At 42.2% G+C, this 24,371-nt stretch overlaps 1 protein-coding gene across 4 annotated transcripts in view; it reads left to right on the top strand.

The window, feature by feature from the left end:
- SOCS2 (suppressor of cytokine signaling 2) overlaps nt 1-18,503 on the top strand; it is a 34,158-nt gene extending 15,655 nt beyond the window's left edge. For all 4 annotated transcript variants that reach the window (XM_063447103.1, XM_063447101.1, XM_063447104.1 and 1 more), the window contains one exon: nt 14,706-18,503. In XM_063447103.1, coding sequence (XP_063303173.1) covers nt 14,706-15,163 — 458 coding nt within the window. In that variant the 3' untranslated portion in view covers nt 15,164-18,503. The remainder of the gene's footprint in view (nt 1-14,705) is intronic.
- The last annotated feature ends 5,868 nt before the right edge of the window (nt 18,504-24,371 follow it).

The following is a 24,371-nucleotide window of genomic DNA, read 5'->3' as shown; positions in this document are numbered from 1 at the left end:
TAGAACTTGCAAGCTGTGTCAGCCCCATGGTGCCCCTGTTGCCATGGCGCCATGTGCGGCCACACGGCTCTCACACCCCTAAAGCCGGCCTTGCCTGGCGTCCGGAACTGCATGTACTGGGTGTCGGGCAATCGGAATTGCGCATCCCTGGGAATGGCGATCCTGCTGTGGAAAAAGTGCAGGAACACCGTTCCCACGCATTCTTGCAGGACCCGAGCCCTGGCATCTCCACGCTCTGCATTAAGATGATGAATGCTCCTCCTAGAGATACATTGATTTAATGCATTTCAATGAGGAGGTGCTGATTGACGCTGTTTGGTCGGTTTGCAGCACATGAATAATGGCCTCCGGATTGGCTGAGCTGATAAAATTTGATCTGCGCCAAGGGGGCAGGGGCGTGGCCAGCTTCTATGACACCCGCACAGTAAAAAAAGATAAAAATGGCTATTTTAAACCTATAGTGTCAGGAATACAACTCTTTGTTTTCCGGACACTATAGTGTTACTTTTAATAAAATGCTATATTCCACTGTTCCTCTATATTAAGACCCATTTATTTGAAAATGACTAGTTTCTGGTTAATTTGTGAAGACTAAATACATGTTCGCTCTGAAGAGGTTAAAAGTGATACTTTGAATAAGAATCTCCTTTTAAAATGTTCCACCCTTACAAGTACTGAGTTATTAGCGCTCTGAGTGTTTCCTGGAAACCATCACTTACTGATCATTGTATTGAGAATTTAAATTGACGTCTCATTGCCCTTCCCTTGAGCATACTCCCAGCTCTTTGGTGAATTCACAAGCTAAAGGCTTTCCAAGAATTAAATGCACATGTGATTTTTTTTTTTTTTTTTTTTTAATGCTCTGTTTTCACCTACACATGTGTTAATTAACGGAGTATATAGTCTGAATCGTACTTAAAAAATGTTAGGAAAAGTCCACCAATTCTGCTGCAGCTTAGTTCTATTCACACCCACACTGTAACTTCATCTAGTTGAAATTGCTATGGGCGAGGTTTATTTTTTATTTTTTTTTCAACATTTTTACGTCACTGTATAGTGAACTAATTTCCACAGTGATTTATCATTTGTGCCACTTGGTAATGGGGAAAAATCTCATTGTGTTCATGGCAAGATACGATTTCTCAAATATTCATAAATCCGAGATAGTGAGGCTCAAACCTCCTAGGCCAGGGGTTCTCAACCCAGTCCTCAAAGACCCCCTTACCGGTCCAGGATTTAGGGATTACCCTGTTGTGTCTAAAGGGTTTGTCCCCTCCCCTTCCCCTAAAACACATTAGACACAGCCGGTTAATCCCTAAATTATGGACTGGGTTGAGAACACCTGTCCTAGGCTCAGATTAGTCAGAGTATTGTGAATGAGTTAGCTGAGGAGTTGGGCATAGCCATATCTCCTTCATCTACATGTGTTTCGTTTACTGTGTGTGTGTGTGTGTGTGTGTGTGTGTGTGTGTGGCTTGTTTTTTTTTTTTTTTTTGCATATTTGCACCTGTTCTTTAGCAACTACTAGTTATAGGTTTTTTTAATTTTCTGGAATGATGCATGTAATTGGGGAAACAATGTAACCTCTACTCTGCTATTGCAAGAGTCAAGAAGGCTATAGCTTTAGATATCCCTTAACTTATTCTAATGAAAAGGTGCTCTGATTCACCTACCGAAGTTTCTCCTTTTGATATTTCCAAGCATTAAATATTTTTGACTGTTGGATCATATGAGCTAACCGTTCACTAACTCCCTTCTTTAATTCCCAACCAACTTCTTAATTGTACACCCTTGTAGGTTTACGTTACTGGGATAAAAGAGCATATTTTGCAAACAGAGCAGTTGGTGAAGAGCCAAGTTGCAGAACATATAATGCTTCAATTTAATATTGTTCCAGCAGTGTTTAAAGTGACATTTTTACTAGTCTACATGGTGAGGCACATGGAATGCTGCCAGGGGGAATCGACCCAAGAGCTCCCCAGTTAGAGAGCTGAGCGGCCATGCTGCTAACTGGAAGTGTTACAGGGCAAAGATGCAGACGCTCGGGTGCGCATGCACTAACCGGATGTAACGAAAATATACCCCAACACGCAGGATTCAACTCCACAGAAGACAACACAGAGGGGAGATATGTCTACCGGACCTTAGAATGGCCAGACTCGACGTATATGAGAGGAGTACAGAGTCAGGAGCGATCTGCGCGGAACAGGAGTTTCTGTTTCCTGTAACCGGCTGGACTGACAGGAAGTGCACACTGAGTGTGCACCTTCCTATCACTCCGGCCGGCCACCGCGGACCGGAGAGCAGCTCGGCCACGCTACAGGGGAGGGGAGAAGATGTGCTGCAGCCGCCTGAGGCTCTTAACAGAGCGCTCAGGCGGCTGCAGCGGCCGGTCTTAAAATGGTTTGGGGCGGCCTGGGGGGCAATTGCCTCCCTGCCCCCCGGCCCAGCCCGCCTCTGCTCCTGTTGGTTTACCATTGTCTCCTGGAGGGTGGCTTGCTTGATGCTCTGGTCCTGACTAAGGCTGATGGGAGTGAGCATACAGTGGCAGCTCACTCCAGCCTCTCTTCTCCCTCCATGCCGCTGTGTGGCTCTGCAGATTCCATGCAGCCTCCTCCCTCCTGTCCTCTTCTGCGGCTCTGTGAAGCAGAGAGGAAGTGACAGGATGACATCACTTCCTCCCTGCCGGCTGATGGTCGGGTCTTAAAGTGCCGGCACCGCACCGGCCCCTACTTAGTATGAGGGAAGGGGGGCTCAAATCATGTATAATATCCTGGAAACCAACACACATAATCTAAAATACATTGTTTCCGGGATATTACACATGATCTATACCCATTGTACAACGGAATTTGCTGGCGCTATATAAATAACTTGGGGAGCCACATGCAAAATTAGGGAGTCTCCTGGAACTACCAGCAGACTTGGGATGTCTGTACTTATTTCAAAGATGATTCTCAAATGAACGATTGCAGAACAGAAGTTTGAAAAAATCTTTCTATATTTACCTAAATGAGTATATTAAAAATGACATCCTGTTGACTATTAAAGGACCACTAGAGTGCCCTGAGGGTGCCCCCACCCTCATGGCTCTCCTCCCGCCGGGCTGAAGTTGGAGGAAGGGGTTAAACACTTACGTTTCTCCAGCGCCGGGCTCCCTCAGCGCTGGGGACTCTCCTCCTACTTTGGCCGTCATTGGCTGAATACGCATGCACGGCAAGAGCCTCGCGCATTTAGCAAGTCCACAGGAAAGCATTCTCAATGCTTTCCTATGGACGCTGGCATCTTCTCACTGTGGAAAAAACTGTTGGAAGTGCCTCAAGCGGCTGTCAATGAGACAGCCACTAGAGGCTGGATAACCCCATATGTAAACCTAGAAGTTTCTCTGAAACTTCTATGTTTACAGCAGGCAGGGTTAATCCTAGATGGGGATGAGGCTGAATTAACCCTCGGTGAAACATAGCAGTTTCTCTGAAACTGCTATGTTTTCAGCTGCAGGGTTAAAACTAGAGGGACCTGGCACCCAGACCACTTCATTGAGCTGAAGTGGTCTGGGTGCCTATAGTGGTCCTTTAAGTCATGCAGCTCAATATACATATGCTGGGGACCCATTTAAAATCCTCCTTTTTAAAGCGGCACTGTCATGCCGAACTTGCCTTTCTTTAATTGATTCCTCTTCTCTCCCTCTGTCAGGATCTGTTCTTAATTTTTTCCTGTCTGCTCTCGTTTTCTTTAAAACCCAAGACAAAGTAGGGACTACTTTTGTCTTATGAAGGTTTCCTACGCCTGACCATCTATCACCAGTGGAGGAGCAAAGTGTGCTTCATTTCCGGTGGTCAGAGAAGCTTTACTCCCTGTTCCCAAGGTGCATCCTGTCAGTATTGCCGAACTTCCTGTCATTTAGACAGGACGCCGGCAAAACTGCCGAATTGCGTCCTAACCGAATTAGAACAGTTTGTTCATTCATCCATCTCCCCTTATCAGATTCTTCTCCCCGCGTGTTGTGCCTTCCTTAACAAACATCTTGAACTGCTCGCTCTTCTGGCATTGTCCCCGCTGACCTTAAACATGTCACTGTAGTACCTATCCTGAAAAAAACATCTCTTGACCCATCCTCCCCCTCTATTGTCCCATGTCCCTGCTCCCTTTTTCTACAAAGCTTCTGGAAAGACTTGTCTTTACCTGTATGTCTCCCTTCCTCAATTCCAACACTCTCTCCTTGACCCTCTTCAATCTGGCTTCTGCCCCTCCACTCTACTGAGACTGCTCTAATCAAAGTTACTAACGACCTAATCACAGATGAATTCAAAGGCCACTACTCCATACTAATTCTTCTTGACCTCTTGGCTGCCTTTGACACAGTTGATACTGCTCTCATTCAAACTCTTCAATCACTCGGTCTCTGACTCTGTGCTCATTCAGTGTCTCCTTTTCTAATTATACCTCCTCCCTTTGTCCTGTCTCGGTTGGAGTCCCCCCATGCTCTGTCCTTGGTCCCCTTCTATTTTCTCTTTATACTGCCTCTCTTGGCAAACTTATTACCTCATTTGGATTTTATTACCACCTGTACGCTGATGACACCCAGATATCTCTCTCCTCCCTGGACCTCTCCCCTGCTGTCCTTCAATGTGTCACTGCTTGCCTTTCTTCCATCTCTAACTGGATGTCCTCATGCTCTCTTTAAAACTGAGCTCCTTGTCTTTCGTCCTCTTTCGCTCTCCCTTCAAATAAGTGATATCCACATGAGTCCATCCTTGCAAGAGCGCTGTCTTGGTGTCATACTTGATTCTGGCGTCACATCCAGCATGTTACCAAATCCTGTAGATTCCATCTTAAAAAACATAGCCTGTATCCGCCCCTTTCTTAAGCAATATGCTACTAAGGAGCTTGTCCATGCTCTAGTAATTTCCTGCATGGATTATTGTAACCCTCTCCTAATTGGTCTTCCCAAAAACAGTATTGCCCTGCTACAGTCTGTAATGAATGTCGCCGCCAGACTGATTTTCCCCTCTAAAAAAAACGATGTTGTATAGTTAAACATTCAAAATAGGACGCCACTATCACAAATGTGTGGAAATAGTTACTACTCGGATGGTAGAGGATAACATGTAACGAAAAAACACATTTATAATATTATATTGTAAAGCGCTACGGAATCTGGCGCTATATAAATGGAGATAATAGTGAGTACTGTTATTTTGAATTTTGATTAAAAAATTTTTTTAAATGCCTTGTTTTTGTGTGTCTACAGTTTGTGGGATTAAGGGATATTTGTTTTTCAACGGGTGGTGTAAATTACCTGGCCCGTTGGAAATCTATATATTTTTTTTTTTTTCGTTCGTTCTTTTTTTAAGCTTAAGAAAAATAAATGCACAAGAATGTCTGTCTAAATAAAGCTGACATTTCAATTTATTACTCTAATATGCATACATATATATATTACTTTAGATCTTTAAGGGGAAAACTAGTAAAGCTACAAATGACAGTCATTACTGTTCATGTTTGTTTTTTTGTGTTTGTTTTTTCAATGCGGCCTAAAATGGTTCAGTTACTACAAATAGCCTGTGTATAACTGGCCGTTCTTGTTGCTGGAATTGGAACGGGCTGACTTTTCGGGGGTTAAATTCTGATGGCAAGTGCTTCATGACGTCTTCAAAAAGAGAGAGCAGGAGCTTTGTAGTGCCCATTTTAATTACTTTACATTTTCTATTTAACTTTTTTGTTGTGTCTGTGCGTAAACTTTTTTGCAGTATTGAAGATTGATCCCAAGCATAACGCAAATTTTAATGAAATTAAACTGATCTTGTCACATTTTGACCCCTGATAGTAGTAGACAAATGAATGCTCACTGAGTAAAAAAAAAAAAAAAGGACCCCCCCTACCCCCTTTTGAATAAAAAAACAAAAGACCAACTTTGGTGTCTCTGCTTCTTGGTAGATGGCTCCATAATACTTGTGGGAATTGGTGGATATGTACTAAATGGCTGCAAGATGCAGCCGCGACAAGAATCTGATCGGAATTTCATATTCCTAATGAAATTCGGTATTTTGTTCAGAATTTCACTCGACACAAATGGACAAACTGTGTGGGCATTCGGTGAACCTGCCGGAGCCATGTGTATATGATGGAATGTTTGGGAATAGTGAAAGGAGGCCTCACAAGAACACGTAGGGGGGTTATTGTTTCGATTATGGAGGGGGGGGGGGGCAGGGGCGAGGGCGAATGCCCAGATGTACAACTGGGCATGCACAGGAATCTCATAATGTGAGTTAGTGTGGGCAGATGACATGTCTGGCAGGGCTTTTATCTGGGAACACTAAGATGTGACACCTAGATAATATATCAGGAGAAATAATAGAGGTTAAAAAAAGGGAAATTGGGTACCTAGCGGCATTTGGGGGCAATTAAATGTAGTGGGGGGAGGATAAAAAAAAATAGATGTGGCCATGATGGTGCCACTTTAATAAATATATATAGCTGTATATCTATAATGAAAATGTTTACTTAAATTAAGTCACAAGGCATGCTATACTAGTAGAGGCAGAAGTGTAGGAGGACACTGAAGAAGGTGGGTAAAAACCGCATGGAGTTTCTGACTTGATTGAATGTAACCTGTTTAATTGCATGTAGGATGCAGATGATATTGCAGAATTTTGGAAATGTTTGAGGTTAGTCGGGGTGCAGGTATGAGTCTGGAGAAAGAAAGAATGTTAAGTTCACAAATGTTTCGTACAGTATGTCCGATCCAGAGTGTTGCAAGGCGCACTATGTGCCTTGAGGGTTAGGTTGGGTTTGGAAAGTCCGCACTATGAAGGTTAAACGTACATTTTTGTTGCAAAGTTCTACATGTGGAGCAATCGCAATGGAAACCAAAGGAATGTGCACGTTGACTAACTTTTTAAAAATTTTACTCTACACTTACTCTTCAAAAATGACACCATTTGTCATCAAAATATATATACAAAACTTTCCTTCACTCCTTTCTTGCCTTGCGCCGTGCCTCCTTGCTCTTCCTCATTCACTCCTTTTTGGTACAATAATTCGTCGTCCTCTTTCTCATATTCCCAGTCCTACTGAGGAGCTCTGTCATGTGTTCCTGTAATCACCACTTTAGCTATGTGCATTGATTAAATGAACTCCAAGCACCATAATCACTACAGCTGGGGTATCTTGGTGCACGCTTCATGCTGCCTTACAAACAAACAACATTTTATGTAACAATAGCATTATGACTGCAAATGTAATATACAGGAGTACAGCATATATGAAAACTGACATACTGTGTGCAAAAAGTAATAAAATTACCCAATCAAAGTGGTAATCTTGTATTTTGAGCAGTGTCGTTGCTAAAGAATGCCTCTTGGGTGGGTAGGTAAACACCAGAGATCCTATGTCTATGAGCACAACCGTGCTTTTAAATACCTTCCGATGACCTACTGTTTTTCTGCATGTTGAATGATGCAGGCAGTATTTTAAACTTTAAATGTTAGCATAAAGTATTTTTATTTTGGTTTATCACAGAATTCTTTTGTATGATCACCTGGCGGAGAAACTCTCCAGGAATGTGACCGTAAAACGTGTAGTGCATGTGATGTCAATCTGTATCTTTAGGCATGACTTTGGCTTTGTTCACCTCCTACAAGAGTGGATCAACAGCTCTGAGTTTTGATACCAGCTCAATGCCTGGCGCTAAGAATTCATTTTGACTTCTTAACAGAGAAACGCAAATAAAATCTGAAAAGTGTAATCCAAAGAAATTATTGGAACTGGCAAAAACGATGTAGCTACCCTGTGGCTATTCTCTAGTAAGTCCTTTATGCAAGTGGTATAGTTTCCAATGGTAAATTGGATTGATCGTACCGATAAATTTGAATCCGGACTGAGATGCTCTCCACAGGTTTGCCCTGCTGTGCCCTTGTCCTCTGTTATTACATCTGTTCAAATCAATAAGCCATTCACTGGACACCTCTTCTACTCGTGCAAACCTTGAGCTTTGTATGCGATCACCAGCAGACAATTGAGTTCCCTGCCTGGTTCAACATGAAACGTGCTGGAGTATCTGTATGCACATTGGAGGGATCTTCTTTGTTGCCTAAACAATCACAGCTAATGTGTATCCAATCTAGAAGACATTTGAGGCCACCTTATTTTTACTTTTTGTTTTTTTAATGTAATTTTTTTTGCTAAAATATACATGAATTACATGTTTTTTTTTTTTTATATTTCTAACTGAACATTTTGTTTCCTTGAATTTGAATCAATTTATTTTTTGTTTAACTTCCTCCAGCTACTCACTGGTATATCTTCTTCTGAGTATGCTTTTGCAAGTTTAATTTTAGGGAGATCTGGACTTCAATATCCCTTTCCTACTCTGTTATCCTATATATTAGACCTCCCCACTCGGATTGTCCCGAGAAGTGCCATTAGATGCTAATGAAGGGCACCGCAGACAAAACTATACACAAAGTATGAACACTTTGTTTTGCCCTTCGGTAGTCTTTGTTGAAAGGAGCTGTCTGTTCACCTGGCCAAACCAGGCTGCTGTTTAATAAAACATTCTCTCTATGGTCCTCCATTTCTAGAGGCTGACACAAATGCATTATCATATTCATCTTAATGATTTAAAGTCTGAAAACATTAGTAACACTGAAGTCCAGGGGCCATTTTTTTTTTTTTTTTTTGCAGTTTTGGTTTGTTTTTTCCTCGACTTGGATCTGAATCCTACAACAAAGTGTTTAGCACTATAATTACTGCTAATTATATTTGTATTTCACTTTTTAATTGGAGTTTAATCATGTACCCTATATATAAAGGTTGTATAAACTATGGTGTTGGCATAGTAAACTTCATTGCAGGTCGAAATGTTGCTTGTTCAGTTTCCAATAAAGTTTGCACATGATTTTTACCTTGCGTTCCGGACCACACTAGTTTTAATTTTTTTTTTAAATGTATTTTGATATATTCTAGTAACACTTGCTATATCTATCTTAGCACTCCACTGCATTAGCACATGCTTTAGCATACAGTAAATCTGTTAAACTACTGTTCCTTCTTCATAGAGTCCTTCATAGAGATACTGAGACAAAGTAGGGGGACATTGGGCAGAGTAGGGAGGAGTCGGGCAATTATAGGCCAGTAAGCCTTACTTCAGTAGTGGGGAAAGTGATGGAAACCAAATAGGATTTCTGAACATCTAAAATCACATGGATTTCAAGATCAGAGACAACATGGGTTTACTTCGAGGAGATCACGCCAAACTAATCTTATTGTGTTTTTTTTGTTTTTTTTTTGATTGGGTAACTAAAATAATAGATCAGGATGGTGCAGTAGACATTGCTTACCTAGATTTCAGTAGGGCTTTTGACACTGTTGCACATAGAAGGCTTATCAATAAATTGCAATGTTTAAGTTTAGATTCCAATATTGTTGAATGGGTAGTGGCTTAGTGACGGGCAACAGAGGGTTGCAGTCAACAAAGTATATTCGAAGCAAGGTCTAGTTACCAGTGGGGTACCTCAGGGATCTGTACTTGGACCCATTCTCTTTAATATTTTTTTATTAGTGATCTTGCAGAAGGTCTTGATGGTAAGGTGTGTCTTTTTGCGGATGATACTAAGATATGTAACAGGGTTGATGTTCCAGGAGGGATAAGCCAAATGGCAAATGATTTAGGTAAACTAGAAAAGTGGTCAGAGTTGTGGCAACTGACATTTAATGTGGATAAGTGCAAGATAATGCATCTTAAAAACCCAAGGGCAGAGTACAGAATATTTGATTGAGTCCTAACCTCAACATGGTAACCGCAGCAAGGCTCCGACCTTGCGAGAAAACCTGGCGGAGCTGCTGGCCTTGTTTTGTGTTGGTGACAAATTGTCAGTTTTTAAGACTTGTGCATTCGCTTTAAAACTAATCGCCATCTATGCCAATAATGGCCTGAAAAGGTAAATGACCGACTGATACAAACTTTCTATACAGAGCTGTGACAAAATGTACGGAACATTGATCAGTCACAGAAGAGAGCATAACTTTGTATAAGCATATCTTTGCTTAAAGATATCACTTTCTACTTCAGTGCTCATAAACCGGTCTCTTGGCGTCTTTTGGTTAGGTATAGGGGTATGATTAAGCTAAATATTTAATGATCAAATAGGTCTTAACACTAAAGTTTGTGTCACAGGTTTCCTGATTGATATATACATTGTGATGGCAAATGTATAGACTTTGAAAATGTGGTCCATCACCTTACCTGTCCATCAATTATCATAATGGCGGTAAACTTCTTTTAATTATAGTTTTTATACCTGTCTTTTCATTGTAATTTTCTGTGAAAGTGCCCATTGAGCCAAATTAGTGGCTATACTTTTTTTTTTTTTTGTGTTCCAAGCAAATTATCTGCTGAATGGACTTCAATGTCAACACCGCTATGTAATGTTTGAAATTCTGTAGGATGTGTAATGGAAGTTTTGTTTGAAATAGCCACTTGAAATGCATCTTTAGTTTATTCACCATTCTGTGTACTTGAACCTCGTCCATATGCATATTTATCTACTATGGAACTATTATCTGCATAAAAATTTAAATGGTCTAGACCGGAATTCTTCATAATTGGCAGAAAGACCCGACATTTAAAGGGAAACTATAGTGCCAGGAAAACAAACTTCCTTGCGCCCCCCACTCAGTCCAGCGTTTATGTACTTTGCCGCTGGCTCAGTTCCAACTTCGCTCACGTTAGGATTTCCATATAGGAAACCATTATACAATGTTTCCTATGTGGACTCGGGTGACACTGAAAGTAATCACGCATAGTGTGAGGACATCCAGCTGCAGTTAGGCGAAAGTTGCCTAACAGCCCGGATGTTATGACTGTCTGGTCTTAAACTGCAATAATTACCCTGGCAGTGGTAAGGGACCAGGGACACTACACCTAGACCACTTCAATGAGCTGAAGTGGTCTGGGTGCCTATAGTGTTGCTTTAATTGTTCTCTATAATTTCACTATTTGTGTGCACTGTATACTTATTTACTTTTTGCTGAAATGACCCCTGTTTTCCGGCCAATCTGAGATTTGCTTAAACATCATTTCCAAAATTGTGTGTGTGTGTGTGGCTGTTCTGAGAAATGTTGGGTGACTTACTAATTATACACGACCAAAATGTAATTTAGACCAATGCATCTTTAAACGGTTTTGAGTTCTAGGAGCTCCTAGAAAAGAGACATTAGGGTGTAAAAGCAGAATTTGGGTCCAAAAACAGGGATTGTCCCTCCAAAACAGGTACACTTGGGAGATGTCATTGCCACAGCTTAAAAATAACCCTTTCAGTATCATTAAGCTGCTTGAATGGTAAAGCAGACTTTAAACTAGTTGAATGTTTTAAGGTGTGCCTGTGGTGCTCCGATGCAGCCATATATTGCTAAAATTGCTGCCAGTACCTCAGGAGTAAACATAGGCTCAGATTCCCTTGATCAGTATAATGTTGAGATGCTGATCGTCTGTCCTGTAATCTTGGCAGGACCAAACCCAGGAAGTCCCTCTAGTGGCTGACTAAGTGAGTCACCAGAGATGGTTATATGCAGCTGTGTAAACACCGCATTTTCTCTGAATTCGATTCTGTACTTTGCAAACCCCTCAGCCACTCCAATTAATTTTTTCCATAAATTCTCCTAAATCACAACACTCTGCAATCGACTTTCTCTTATTCTATGGCACCAACACTTCTGATTTTCACTTATGAAATTACCTGAGATCAAAACTTTTTATTCCTACAGAAGATATAGATGGATATATAGAGATAGAGATATGGATAGATTTTATTTTTTTGATGATTACACTAGGTCAGTGATGGCGAAGCTGTGGCACGCTGGGCCCTTTCTGTGGGCACGCGGCCATAAGTTCGCCATCAATGCAGAGTAGGCACCTGCCTGCCCAAAACGGCAGGCGCCTACTCTGCTTCCGGGTCGGGAATCCCGACCCGGAAGCACTGCTTGCCACCACCGGACCACCAGGGATGACTGTGTTACCCCTACCCTCCCTCCACACACAGCGTACCCCTCCCTCCACACACAGCGTACCCCTCCCTCCACACACAGCGTACCCCTCCCTCCACACACAGCGTACCCCTCCCTCCACACACAGCGTACCCCTCCCTCCACACACAGCGTACCCCTCCCTCCACACACAGCGTACCCCTCCCTCCACACACAGCGTACCCCTCCCTCCACACACAGCGTACCCCTCCCTCCACACACAGCGTACCCCTCCCTCCACACACAGCGTACCCCTCCCTCCACACACAGCGTACCCCTCCCTCCACACACAGCGTACCCCTCCCTCCACACACAGCGTACCCCTCCCTCCACACACAGCGTACCCCTCCCTCCACACACAGCGTACCCCTCCCTCCACACACAGCGTACCCCTCCCTCCACACACAGCGTACCCCTCCCTCCACACACAGCGTACCCCTCCCTCCACACACAGCGTACCCCTCCCTCCACACACAGCGTACCCCTCCCTCCACACACAGCGTACCCCTCCCTCCACACACAGCGTACCCCTCCCTCCACACACAGCGTACCCCTCCCTCCACACACAGCGTACCCCTCCCTCCACACACAGCGTACCCCTCCCTCCACACACAGCGTACCCCTCCCTCCACACACAGCGTACCCCTCCCTCCACACACAGCGTACCCCTCCCCCTCACACAGCACCCCCACCGCCCTCACACAGCACCACACACACACACACACACACACGCACCCCTCACACACACACACACAGCACCCCTCACACACACACACACACACAGCACCCCTCACACACACACACACACAGCACCCCTCACACACACACACACACACAGCACCCCTCACACACACACACACAGCACCCCTCACACACACACACACAGCACCCCTCACACACACACACACAGCACCCCTCACACACACACACAGCACCCCTCACACACACACACAGCACCCCTCACACACACACACACAGCACCCCTCACACACACACACACAGCACCCCTCACACACACACACCCCTCACACACACACACACAGCACCCCTCACACACACACACAGCACCCCTCACACACACACACAGCACCCCTCACACACACACATACAGCACCCCTCACACACACACACACAGCACCCCTCACACACACACACACAGCACCCCTCACACACACACATATACAGCACCCCTCACACACACACACACACACATACAGCACCCTCTCACACACACAGCAACCCTCAGATGCACACCACACACACCACACACAAACACATCCACTACACCCCTCAATGCAGTATGTGTGTGTATTCAGCAGTCTCTGTGTGTGTATTCAGCAGTCTCTGTGTGTGTATTCAGCAGTCTCTGTGTGTGTATTCAGCAGTCTCTGTGTGTGTATTCAGCAGTCTCTGTGTGTGTATTCAGCAGTCTCTGTGTGTGTATTCAGCAGTCTCTGTGTGTGTGTGTATTCAGCAGTCTCTGTATTCAGCAGTCTCGTGTGTGTGTGTGTATTCAGCAGACTGTGTGTGTATGTATTGCATTTGTTGGAGCTTAATTTGATCTATTTATATCATTATTTAAACTTTGTATCATTGAACTCTCTGTGTTCTTTTAAAACAAAAGTTGTTAATTAGTTCGGACAACAGTATGAGTTGTTTTTTCTAAACTTAAACCTCAGTATTGAGGTTTAATTGCCGTGTTGGCACTTTAAGGAAAAAAAAGTTGGCATGTATTGCGGTTTGGGCACTTGGGCTCAAAAAGGTTCGCCTTCCATCACTGCACTAGGTCATACCTCTCTAATTTAAGTAATTTTGCACACTTTGTTTCTTCTCTCACTCTCACTCTCACTCTCACTGGTCTACCTTGTGACCTCTTCTCCCTTCTGGCACATCCTCTTTTGTTTCTCCACCTCACTTCCTCTTTTTCAGCTCTTGTTGATGTTGACTCCTTTCTGCCACCTAATGATCTCCAAAGTCAGGCAAAATCCATACTGATAAAACTGAATGTCAATGTCTGCTTTAGCAATATCTCAGAAGACTGGAAGGAGAATAAATGCACAAGGGATCTAGTTACGTGTCAAACCATTCAAAAATGGGATTACACCAAGGGAATTCTGACCTTGTAGTTATTAGTGCCCTTTAACTGCTGGTTTGAAATTTCCATGTAAAGTGTTGGAACTATATACATAATGCCAATGTCAGGAGTTGATGTAGTAGACATTCAGAGTAGAGTGCATCATAACCTTTTCTATCTTGGTCTGCATGGTCTATTCCAGTGAATAGGAATGCGCTGTAATGCAGATTGTCTAACTTTTATTTTTCTCTACATGTATTTTTGTGTTTTCCCTGCTATGAAATTATGAACCATAACCAACCCCAGTTTACACATTTTTCTAATGTTGCTACCAGTCACATAAACCCTTCTTGGTTTTGAGGACTACTTTTCAAGTGTTAAAATTTTCATTTTATTTGTGTGGTGGTTTTTGGCTTCACCTTCACTGGTCATTCTTCTCAACAACTTGACAGACTGAAAACTCCAATTTTAGGAAATTTAAAAAAAAATTGCATTCATTGACTAGCTACAATATTGTCTCTGGTTTTGTGTCCCCTTCTACCCCTCAATTTTCAATTTGTATCTTAGTTTTATTTTGTTTTTTAATAACATTTTCTTATTTTGACAGGCTGGTATTGGGGAAATATGAGTGTTGGTGAGGCCAAGGAACGTTTGCAAGATGCTCCAGAGGGAACATTTCTTGTTCGAGACAGTTCACACACAGACTACCTTCTCACCATCTCTGTTAAAACATCTGCGGGACCAACCAACTTGCGTATTGAGTATCGAGAAGGGAAATTCCGATTGGACTCTGTCGTCTGTGTGAGGTCCAGGCTGAAGCAGTTTGATAGTGTTGTTCATCTTATTCAGTATTATGTTCTGCTGTCCAAGAATAAGAAGCTTGAATCGGAAACTCTTCCAAATAGGACAGTACACCTGTGGCTTGTGAAGCCACTCTACACATCTACTCCATCCTTGCAACATCTCTGCAGAATGACTGTTAATCAATATACAGCTAAAGTTCACGAATTACCATTGCCTACCAGACTGAAAGGTTATATTACAGAATATCGTTACCAGGTATAACACTTATTAATTGTGACTTCAGCATGTTAAACAATCCCCACAATCTGCTTCCAAACCAAGCCAAAAGTTCACTTGGCAAAATGACTGGTTAAGGTTCTACACAGCGTCACTTCATTTCAAGAGGATTGTCGGACTTTATTGAATTCTACGACCGTCTTCTCACTGTTCATTATATTGAAATCACATTGACTATTATACTTCGGTTTGTCTGTTATATACTGTATTAGAAATGTTCACCCCCATTTCCAGATGTTGAATGATGTGGTTGGAAAAAGTTGGTTTGAAAAGGCCAAAGATCACCATGGTGCCAAAGAGTGGTGGGCTCTTTCAGCCACTAATATTACAGCCTTGTATTAATTGCACTACAGTCCTAAATCTCCCCACCAACACTGACTCAAATACAATGTAGGATTGGTTTGTGGAAACAAGTTATTAATGGGGGTCAATGTGTTTCACTCGATTGCTCACCACCTCATCCCCATTCCCTCTCTCCCTTCCCCCATGGAAAACTCCAACTTGCAATAAAATTATACTTCCCATGTACTACATCTTATATTAAATAACGGATCTGAAAAGTAAGCATCAAATGTGCCATAATATATAAAGGCCAGGATTGAGTGTATTTAATTGGTACTTGGTTTTAAACCTTTGTGTGTTTTTTTTTTTTTAAATCCACATTCTTAGACGTTATTTGTACTATACTTGAAACTCCATGTGACTTGACAAGGCATTTGCCTCTATAACAGTATCCCATTTTGTGCTATGGATGTGACTGAACATTCATCCTAGACTGCATCCCCCAAATTATCCTGTGTTTAACACCATAAATTATAAAGTAAAATGCTGCAAAAATTTTGAATGCACTCGACATCTCAATGTTTACAATTGATATTAACACTTTGAGAGCTAGTGATGTGTTGTGTGGCTTTGTTTTTGTTTTTTGTTCCTTATTATCATTTACCCTACTTTGATCCCTAAAGCTTATACCAACATTGTCTCACCCACCTGCATACTTGGCACTGACAGCTGTTGTATCAACAAATGAGCAAGATATTCCAGAGGAAAAGAATCTAGGAGCTGGTGCCAAGTTAAGAGCTATATTAAATTCTCACCAAGCAACCCATAGATTTATTAAAAAAAACACTCATATAGTGATCACTGAAACATCAATGAAATAATTAATAGCGAAATGCAGATCTTGCTCCACATGCATGTATTCATATACAAGCTTTTGGCCACACACTTGCTGATTTCCTTTATAAACCATATCATCCCCTCTTTGCTTGTAAAAGTGGCTAGGAGGGCGAAGAAACTTTGCTGTCTGTGGCAGTCCTTTGTGTCTAATGGTGTATAGTCCCGTTGTTCCAAGTCAGGATGCCATGTGGGAGTGCTACAAAGCCCTGGTGCTCTCTGCGGCCAGAGCACACAAGCTAGCTCTCAAACTGTATATATGTGGACCATGTGGTGAAACCTGTTCGGTATCATGTCCCACTTTTGTAATACTGTGCTTTTGTGGAGCTCTGAATTTGTAAAGCACAACTGCCAAGGACCACTCCAGTGGCTTTTATATATTTTTTCCTTCTGTTGTGAAAATCTTTACATTAAGTCTTAATTAAATTAAAAGAAACATACTGGATTTCAGCCAATCATGGTAGTAACCTAACTGGAAAGGAAGGTTTGGTTGAATCCGCTTTGAAATGGTCAACCATTCAAGTTTGATATAAAGTTTGTTTGAAGCAGGGAAGAGCAGACTTAGAAAATCTACCTTAAACTATGAATTTAACCAATACATTGTGGCTTGGAAAGATTAAACAGGGACAAAACCCTTGTCGTCTATACAAAAGCTCCTTCAGTTGATTGCCATAAACCATGCTTGACGACCAGTTGTCTGGGTCGGTCAAAGGGAAGTTCACATGTAATCGGATACATTATAGCTGACCTCTACAAGATTACTTGGTGAGACCTGAACTTTAAAATTAGACTCATTCACTCATTAAGCTTATTCTGGTGGACATTTAAAAATAATTGAAAGGGGCAAATAGTGTCAAACCTATGTTTTGTGTTAAAGTGCTCCAGTGACTAAAATGTTGCATAAGGCCTATTCCAAGGTTCGGAGTGATATTTGTTAAATGCTTTTTGTGGGCATCTGCAAGTGTCAAGTGATCCTCAAAACTTTCACTTCTTGACAGGTCTAAGTCCTGTATTTGGGTTTTTGCCAGCATATGTGTCCCAGTCTTCGATGTGGTGGTATCCTGGGAGGTTCCCACAACTGATTTTTGAAGGTAGTGATAAGCTGTGATAACGCTCGCATTGCCATGAACAGTAATTGCTATTGGGGTGTTACTGTGCTCAAATTTTTTTTTTTATTTTTTTTTTAAATCTTGGTTTGCTCTTTTATTTTTTCATGTACAGGATTGTTTAATACATGTGAAGATTATATACAAACATTATTTTGTTTTACCTAATGTGTTTGTTGTCTAAGGTGCCTTATTTTGGCTGGGCTTCTCAAAACTGATTAAATGTACCAATATTCTAAAATATACCAATGTAGCTTGGCAAATATCTGCTAAGCTTTGTTTAACCTGGTGATAGAGGTATAAAACATTCTTCTTTTTTGATTAGTACAGGAATCCTAAATTTTAACTACTAATGTTTTAAAGTGATAGTTATGGTACTTATGCCTTTATTTCTTCTCATATTTACTGTCATGAAATATTGATCCTGAAATTACCTTTTGGCGACTTAAGTACAGGAGAACAACCTATCTCTAGTAGTCTAGCTGGTTGGACAGTGGGTGCATGAAGTTTTGGGACTTGTGGAGTAAAACTTTATAAGGGGGGAAAAGAGATCCGTACATACCACAACTAATGGAAGCCTAATTGGCATGATGCACCAAACATGAGGGTGCTGGAGTGCCCTTCGATGTGAAATGCTTGGGTGTCCATCTAAACAGACCAGACTTTGTGCACTCTATAGAAGATGGAATCCCTATTATCCTTTTGTGTTCTGTAGGTTGAACATAATTATCTGCCCTCTATTGCTGACTGTATAATTTATTGTATTATGATACGCACTATAACTGTAAGATTGAGTGAAGAAATGCCTGGCAATTGCACTGGTAACACCTTGCATGTTACTAGCAGAGCGGACACTTCCCAGAACCACTGCTTACCCTTAGTATAATATTATTCTGGTTATTCATATTTGGGGATACAAAATGTCTCATTAAATGCAGCTAATGTTGCATTGAATTGGGCACGTCGGCAGTTGCTTCTCATGTCTACAGTGTAGACGTTTTGTTTTTTTAAATTACAAACTTATCTATTTCACATGGTTTTTGTACTCTTGTTGTAACTATATACGATTTCAATGAAAACCTAGTAAATAAAGTCTGTATGCATAGTCTGTGTTCATTTTTGTTTGCTCATAACGGACACCAGATTAATACATCTGCAAGGTGCATTCAAATATTTTTATATATGAATATACTTTTGCACAGTGTTTACATAACCATCTTTTGTCTTTTTAGCCTGACCTATATATGAAGTAACTAGGGCAATCGGTGCATAACACCTTTAATTTTTTTTATATAACTTGCTTTAGATGGGGGGGAGGAGGAGGAGGAGAAATACTTGACTCGGAATGAAATTACAGGTTTCCCTAGTGCTAATGCCGGTCGGACATTGGTACTGTGCTCCACTGAATTCAAAACTAGTCAAGCAGATAATGTTTCAGAGATCCAATCAGTGGATCGCTGCAACTTTGAGCTGAGGGAAAAGCGGGCAAGTACAAATGAATGGATTCCCTCCTCCCTTGTACAAAATTCACAGATCATGATCCTAGTTGTGTGGTATGTTCGAGATGTATATCTATAAAAAAAATTCATTAAACTATTATAAATAATGAAGGCTGTTTGTGTTGTACTGTATGCCATCATATACAACCTCCATCACTATGACAGCACAGAATTGAGGAACATTTAATAGAGCATTGTGCATGCAGAATAGACACTCAGTTTCCCACTTTTCCACCAACTTCATTGCCATGAACATTTTATGTGCCATGATCACGTTCTTGTCTCAGTCTGGAGCCATTGGGAAAACTCCTATGGGTATCATACATACTCATTGGTGTCCGGTTGCCCGATCAAGTGTGGATCACAATACTCTGTTTTAGATCCTTTACTGCCTCAGATATCGAGGTACCACTGGGAAATATTCCAGCAAGTCTGTGTGAGAGAGAGAGAGAGAGAGAGAGAGAGAGAGTTTAGAGAGTGCAGGCCAGCAGCACATGCACTAGTCCACATGGTTCTGAGATGCCAATGGCTTTTTATAATTCCTGTTTCCTCACTCCCATAGATTTGTGCAAGCAGACATCCCAACACATTTTAACGTTCAGAAGAGTGGTTTAATGATGCAGCCCACAAATTGCCAGCCTTCCTATGGAGCCACATTTACCCTCCTTGCTGCCACACCGTGTGTGTGTGTGTATGTATGTATATGCATGCAATGTGGTGTTTCTTTGTTCTGTGATTTGTGTGTGTGTGTGTGGGGAAGGTGCTGCATGTGTGGTTGTGGGTTATGTTTATGAGTGCTGTTTGTAATGCAATATGTGAGTTTGCATGTAAATAGGAGCTGTAGTGTTTGTGTGGGGGGGATAGTGGCTGTAAGGTGTACTCGGTGGTATGGGGGGCAGGGCCGCCATCAGGTGGTTACAACCATAATGGTTGTCATGGGCCCGGCTGCCCGGGCCTCACGTGTAGCGGCGGAACTGCCGGCGGTGCAGTTGCACCAGCGCCCGCACGCTGATGGGGCCCATCGGGTGGGCCATGCACTTAGGGCCACCCGATGGGCACTTTCTCTTCAGGGGCCTGGTCAGCGCTGTGGCCGTGGTATAGCGCGACCGGGCCCCTTTTAAAAAAAAAATAAAATAAATGCCCCCGCAGCACAAGTGCTGCTAGGAGGAAGTAGTCACTTCCGCCCAGCTCACTCCGCACGGGAGGAGTGCCCGCCCCACAATGAAGAGGGAGAGCCGTGCAGATTGCCAGTCCCATCAGCCCCAGCCATCCACCCTCCTGCAAAGAGAAGGTAAGAAACAGGAGGGTGGCTGGAAAATGAGCTGTTTGTGTGTGTGTCTGTGTGTCTGTATGGATGTATGCCAGTATGAATGTATGTATGTAACTGCTTGTCTGTATGAATGTATGTGTGTGTCAGTATGTATGCCCGTATGTATCTGTGTGTGTATCTGTGTGTGTGTGTGTGTGTGTATATCTGTGTCCTTTTGTATCAGTGAATGTGTGTGTGTATTCCTGTGGGCGGTTTTGGAGGCGGGCCCCCAGGGGCCCAGACCCTGAGCTCAGTTAGGGGCCCCAAAATTTCTGGTGGCGGCCCTGATGGGGGGGGGGGCAGGCTTATAGTGTGTTTGGGGCTGCAAAGTGTGTGTGTGTGTGTGCGCGTGCGCGCAGGTAAATTGGAGTTGTAGAGACTGTGGAAGTATCAGGTCTGTAGTGCAGGCAATAGGGGCTGTTTTATGCTTATAGGGACTGTGTGTTGGGGGAGATGGCTGTTATGTGTCGAAAGGGGTATAGGGGTTGTGGTGTGGGGCGCAGGAGCCGTGGTAGGTGGAAATTGGCTGAGACGAAAAGCAAAGCGTAGTAATTTCAAAAATGTGGCTTATAAATATAGATAAAGTTAAAACACTCACAAGTATAGAGGTTCTTATAAGCTCGAGTGTAGCGGCACATTCCCAATCTACAAATATGCATCTTCTTATATACGGTGCTCACTTTATATTAACATAAACAAGCAATAGAGTACTGCAGGCTTTGGAGCAATGTAGTTGCACTGTAGAATTAGTGTAGGTGGTATAGTCCCCACCAGAGATGTGAGTTCCCAGAATCCAGGTGGTTTGATTCCAATGTACCAAGCACAGGTAATCAGGAGCAAGGTTCAGCCAGGAGCAATATATAATCCACAAAAAAAAAAAATCTATTGAACATAGATAAAATACTGTATAATACTGTTTGCCAATTAAATTAGCTTTTTCAAGGATATCTCTTACCTTGAAAAAGCCTTTCGTTGTCAAAACTCGTTATGTGTATTATCTTAGCTGTCTTTTTTGTCAATAGCAAGCTTTGACATGTCAGAACAGCAGGATATATGATAGAAATACCTAATTTATACCTCAGAAATACCTAATTTATACCTCAATATTAATAAGAAGACTGATTTCCACTGGGTCAGATATCAGAGCTAGAATAATGTGGTAAAAAAATGTAATTCACAAGCAATGCAAATGATCAGTGGTTTTGTGACAGAACTCCCATACTCTGAGTACCTCCACCAAGTCAACTTCCTAGCTGCCACCAGGGGACTCAGTCACCGAGCTTAACTTGGACCTGTGAAAGCCTCTTCCACTGGACCAGACTGCACTCTCTCCTTCCAGGCAGGTATTGTCCCCTTTGCCTTTTTCTCTTCTGTTTCTCTCCTAGGCAGGTATCAACACACTTAAAAAGGGAATTGTGGCTCTCTGGCCTAGCTCCTTCTTAATTAGGCCCAGAGATCCTTAGACCATTGCAGCTAGGGCCTAAACCTCTGTTACCATGATCCCTGAACAAACCACACAGGACAAACCGTTCCCTAGGGAACTAACACAAACTGAAGAACAAGCAACGTGATAATGCCTAAAATATAGAACGCAATCAGAACTTTCCAAACTATAGACAAAAACACAGATATACATATGCAACAGTATTTTTTTTTATTTAAAACCCAGGGGTGAAAGCAGTACAAATTGCCTCCATGTACCTGCCTCCCAGTCAATGGGAAGGAAGCTGACCTGCAGTCCTCTCGAAGTTTCGAGGTAACTGAGGCTTCCGTTTCAGGCTATATTACTTAGTGGTATGTATTAAAAGGTATAAGGATTAACCCCTTAAGGACACAAGACATGTGCGACATGTCATGATTCCCTTTTATTCCATAAGTTTGGTCCGTAAGGGGTTAATGCAAGATGTCTAAGGTATGAACCCAGTCCCCAACCCAGGATCAGTCGATACACACTGGTTTCAGAACACAGTCCTGCAGTACCACTGCCTTCCGGAGAGACTGGATCCTCATCCCTCTGCAGAAGGGTCCATGCAGCCTTAGCGAGGAAGTCTCCAGTATAATATAAGGTTTCCCTCTCGAGCAGTTGCAGTAAATAGTCTGACTACCAGCTGCGTTGGACATGGAGGTAAGGTAAGGTCTGCCACTGGTGCAAGGAAGGATGAAGCCCACAGTGTAGCTTCTGTCAAAAATCAGCAAAAACCTGGTCCAGACAGGCCGTTATTGAAGAGCAGGACTTGGGGTGTCAAGGAGCGCATGACATCCACCACATTGAAATGTTGAATACACTGATCAACTTTCTCCTCCATAGGGTAAATGTGGCCCAGTAGCAATAGGTGTCTAGATACCCCATACAGGCTGGGTGGGAATGGGGTGGAGATTAGAGGCTTTAATATGCTGGTATAGTGGAGAGATCAGCTGCTTCTCTCTCACTAGTGCCACCACAAGGTCCTAAACTAGGCTGCAGAATCTGCTCCACCAGCAAACCATGTGGACATGTTTGCCTCTAAAATGACGCAGCTCCACTATTAGTCTACCAGCATATAGAAGACCCTGCTCTGCACCCCATTGCCACCCGGCCAGAAAGCATTAATCAGTGCTTTCCTATGGGGAAAATCTGACACTGAAAATCCTTATGCAGAGCGTGAGAACGTCCAGCATCGGATAACGGACCAAAAGTCAGTTTCGATTCCGGAAGCACTCTGGTGGCTGTCTGGTAGACAGCCACTGAGGGCAGATTTAGAGCTGCAATGTAAACATTGCAGTTCTCTGGAATTGCAATGTTTTACATTGCAGCACTCGGTGCAAAAGGGACACTGCACCCAGACCACTTCAATTAGCTGAAGTGGTGTAGTTGCCTACAGTGGCCCTTTAAGCAGAGGGGAAGTCTTCAAAATATCATTAAATTCAATTTGCTGTGCAGAGATCAGAAGATATGTGATTGTCCAGCATAGGTGTGAAGCCCCACCTCTCTTATTTGTGCTTTTTTTTGTTATTTTATACAGTATTTTGTATTTTTTTTTTTATTTTAACTCACGAATATGTGTGGGCATGAACACATATTTTATCTGTGTACATTTGCTTATCATCAGGGGACCATATGTAGAAAAGGTTATTGTCTCGAAACTCCCACCACTGTGGCCAAAGTAACCCAACTCTGCATACTCATATGTAACCGCTATAGAAACGGCACCTAGGAAAATACACCATACTTTACACCAGATGTGAGGGTTGTGTGAAATGTGTCAAATGTATAATAATGGGCAAAATTTATATCTGAATACTACAGATTCGATATTGGACATGACATTTTATCAACCACCTAACCCACACTGGGTGGCTGGTGTGAATGGGGAAACACTACTATTATCGACAACTTTCAATTTGCTTGCACTTCTGCTTTAACATACAACATTTTTTTCTTTCTTTCTTACACTATCATTTAGCACTGTAGAAAAAACGAAAACCACCCAAAAAAAATCTATTAACCCCTTAAGGACAGAGGCAATTGTACAAGTTCAGATCAAAACAATATGTAAACAAAACCTTCACTTTGTCCTATATGTCTGTTCTACCGTAATTCACCTTTCATATTAAATGCACCAACACTTATATATCATTTTGTTCAATAAATCATTTCTCATCACATATTTCGATATGAAACATAATTTTATAGGAATAAAAACTGAAAAAGTGTGAGAAATTAAGAAATTTTATTTTCTTAGTTCTGTGTGTCATTTTAACTGTGAATGTCATAATACTGTTAGCTTTTACTGCAATAAAATACACATATTTGTGTTCAGCAATGCCTCTCGTGAACAACAGCCCCATGTACGGGTGTTTAAGGTGTTTTGGGAAGTTACAGGGTCAAATATAAGACTTGCCCATTTCCATTTTTGCACATTGAAATTTGCCAGATTGGTTATGTTGCCTTTGAGAACGTATGGCAGCCCAGGAATGAGAATTACCCTCATCATGGCATACCATGTGAAAAAGTAGACAACCCAGGGTATTCAAAATGGGGTATGTTGTCAGGGTAATAATATCGGCAGACATTTTGTGCTATGATAGAAATTAAAAGTGTATATTCTGAGTCACTCTGAACA

Source organism: Pelobates fuscus, chromosome 3, assembly GCF_036172605.1.
Source record: "Pelobates fuscus isolate aPelFus1 chromosome 3, aPelFus1.pri, whole genome shotgun sequence".
NCBI classification, from domain to species: Eukaryota; Metazoa; Chordata; class Amphibia; order Anura; family Pelobatidae; genus Pelobates; species Pelobates fuscus.
Note: the sequence above shows the minus strand (reverse complement) of the source record. Positions and strands in the feature narration are given on the sequence as shown.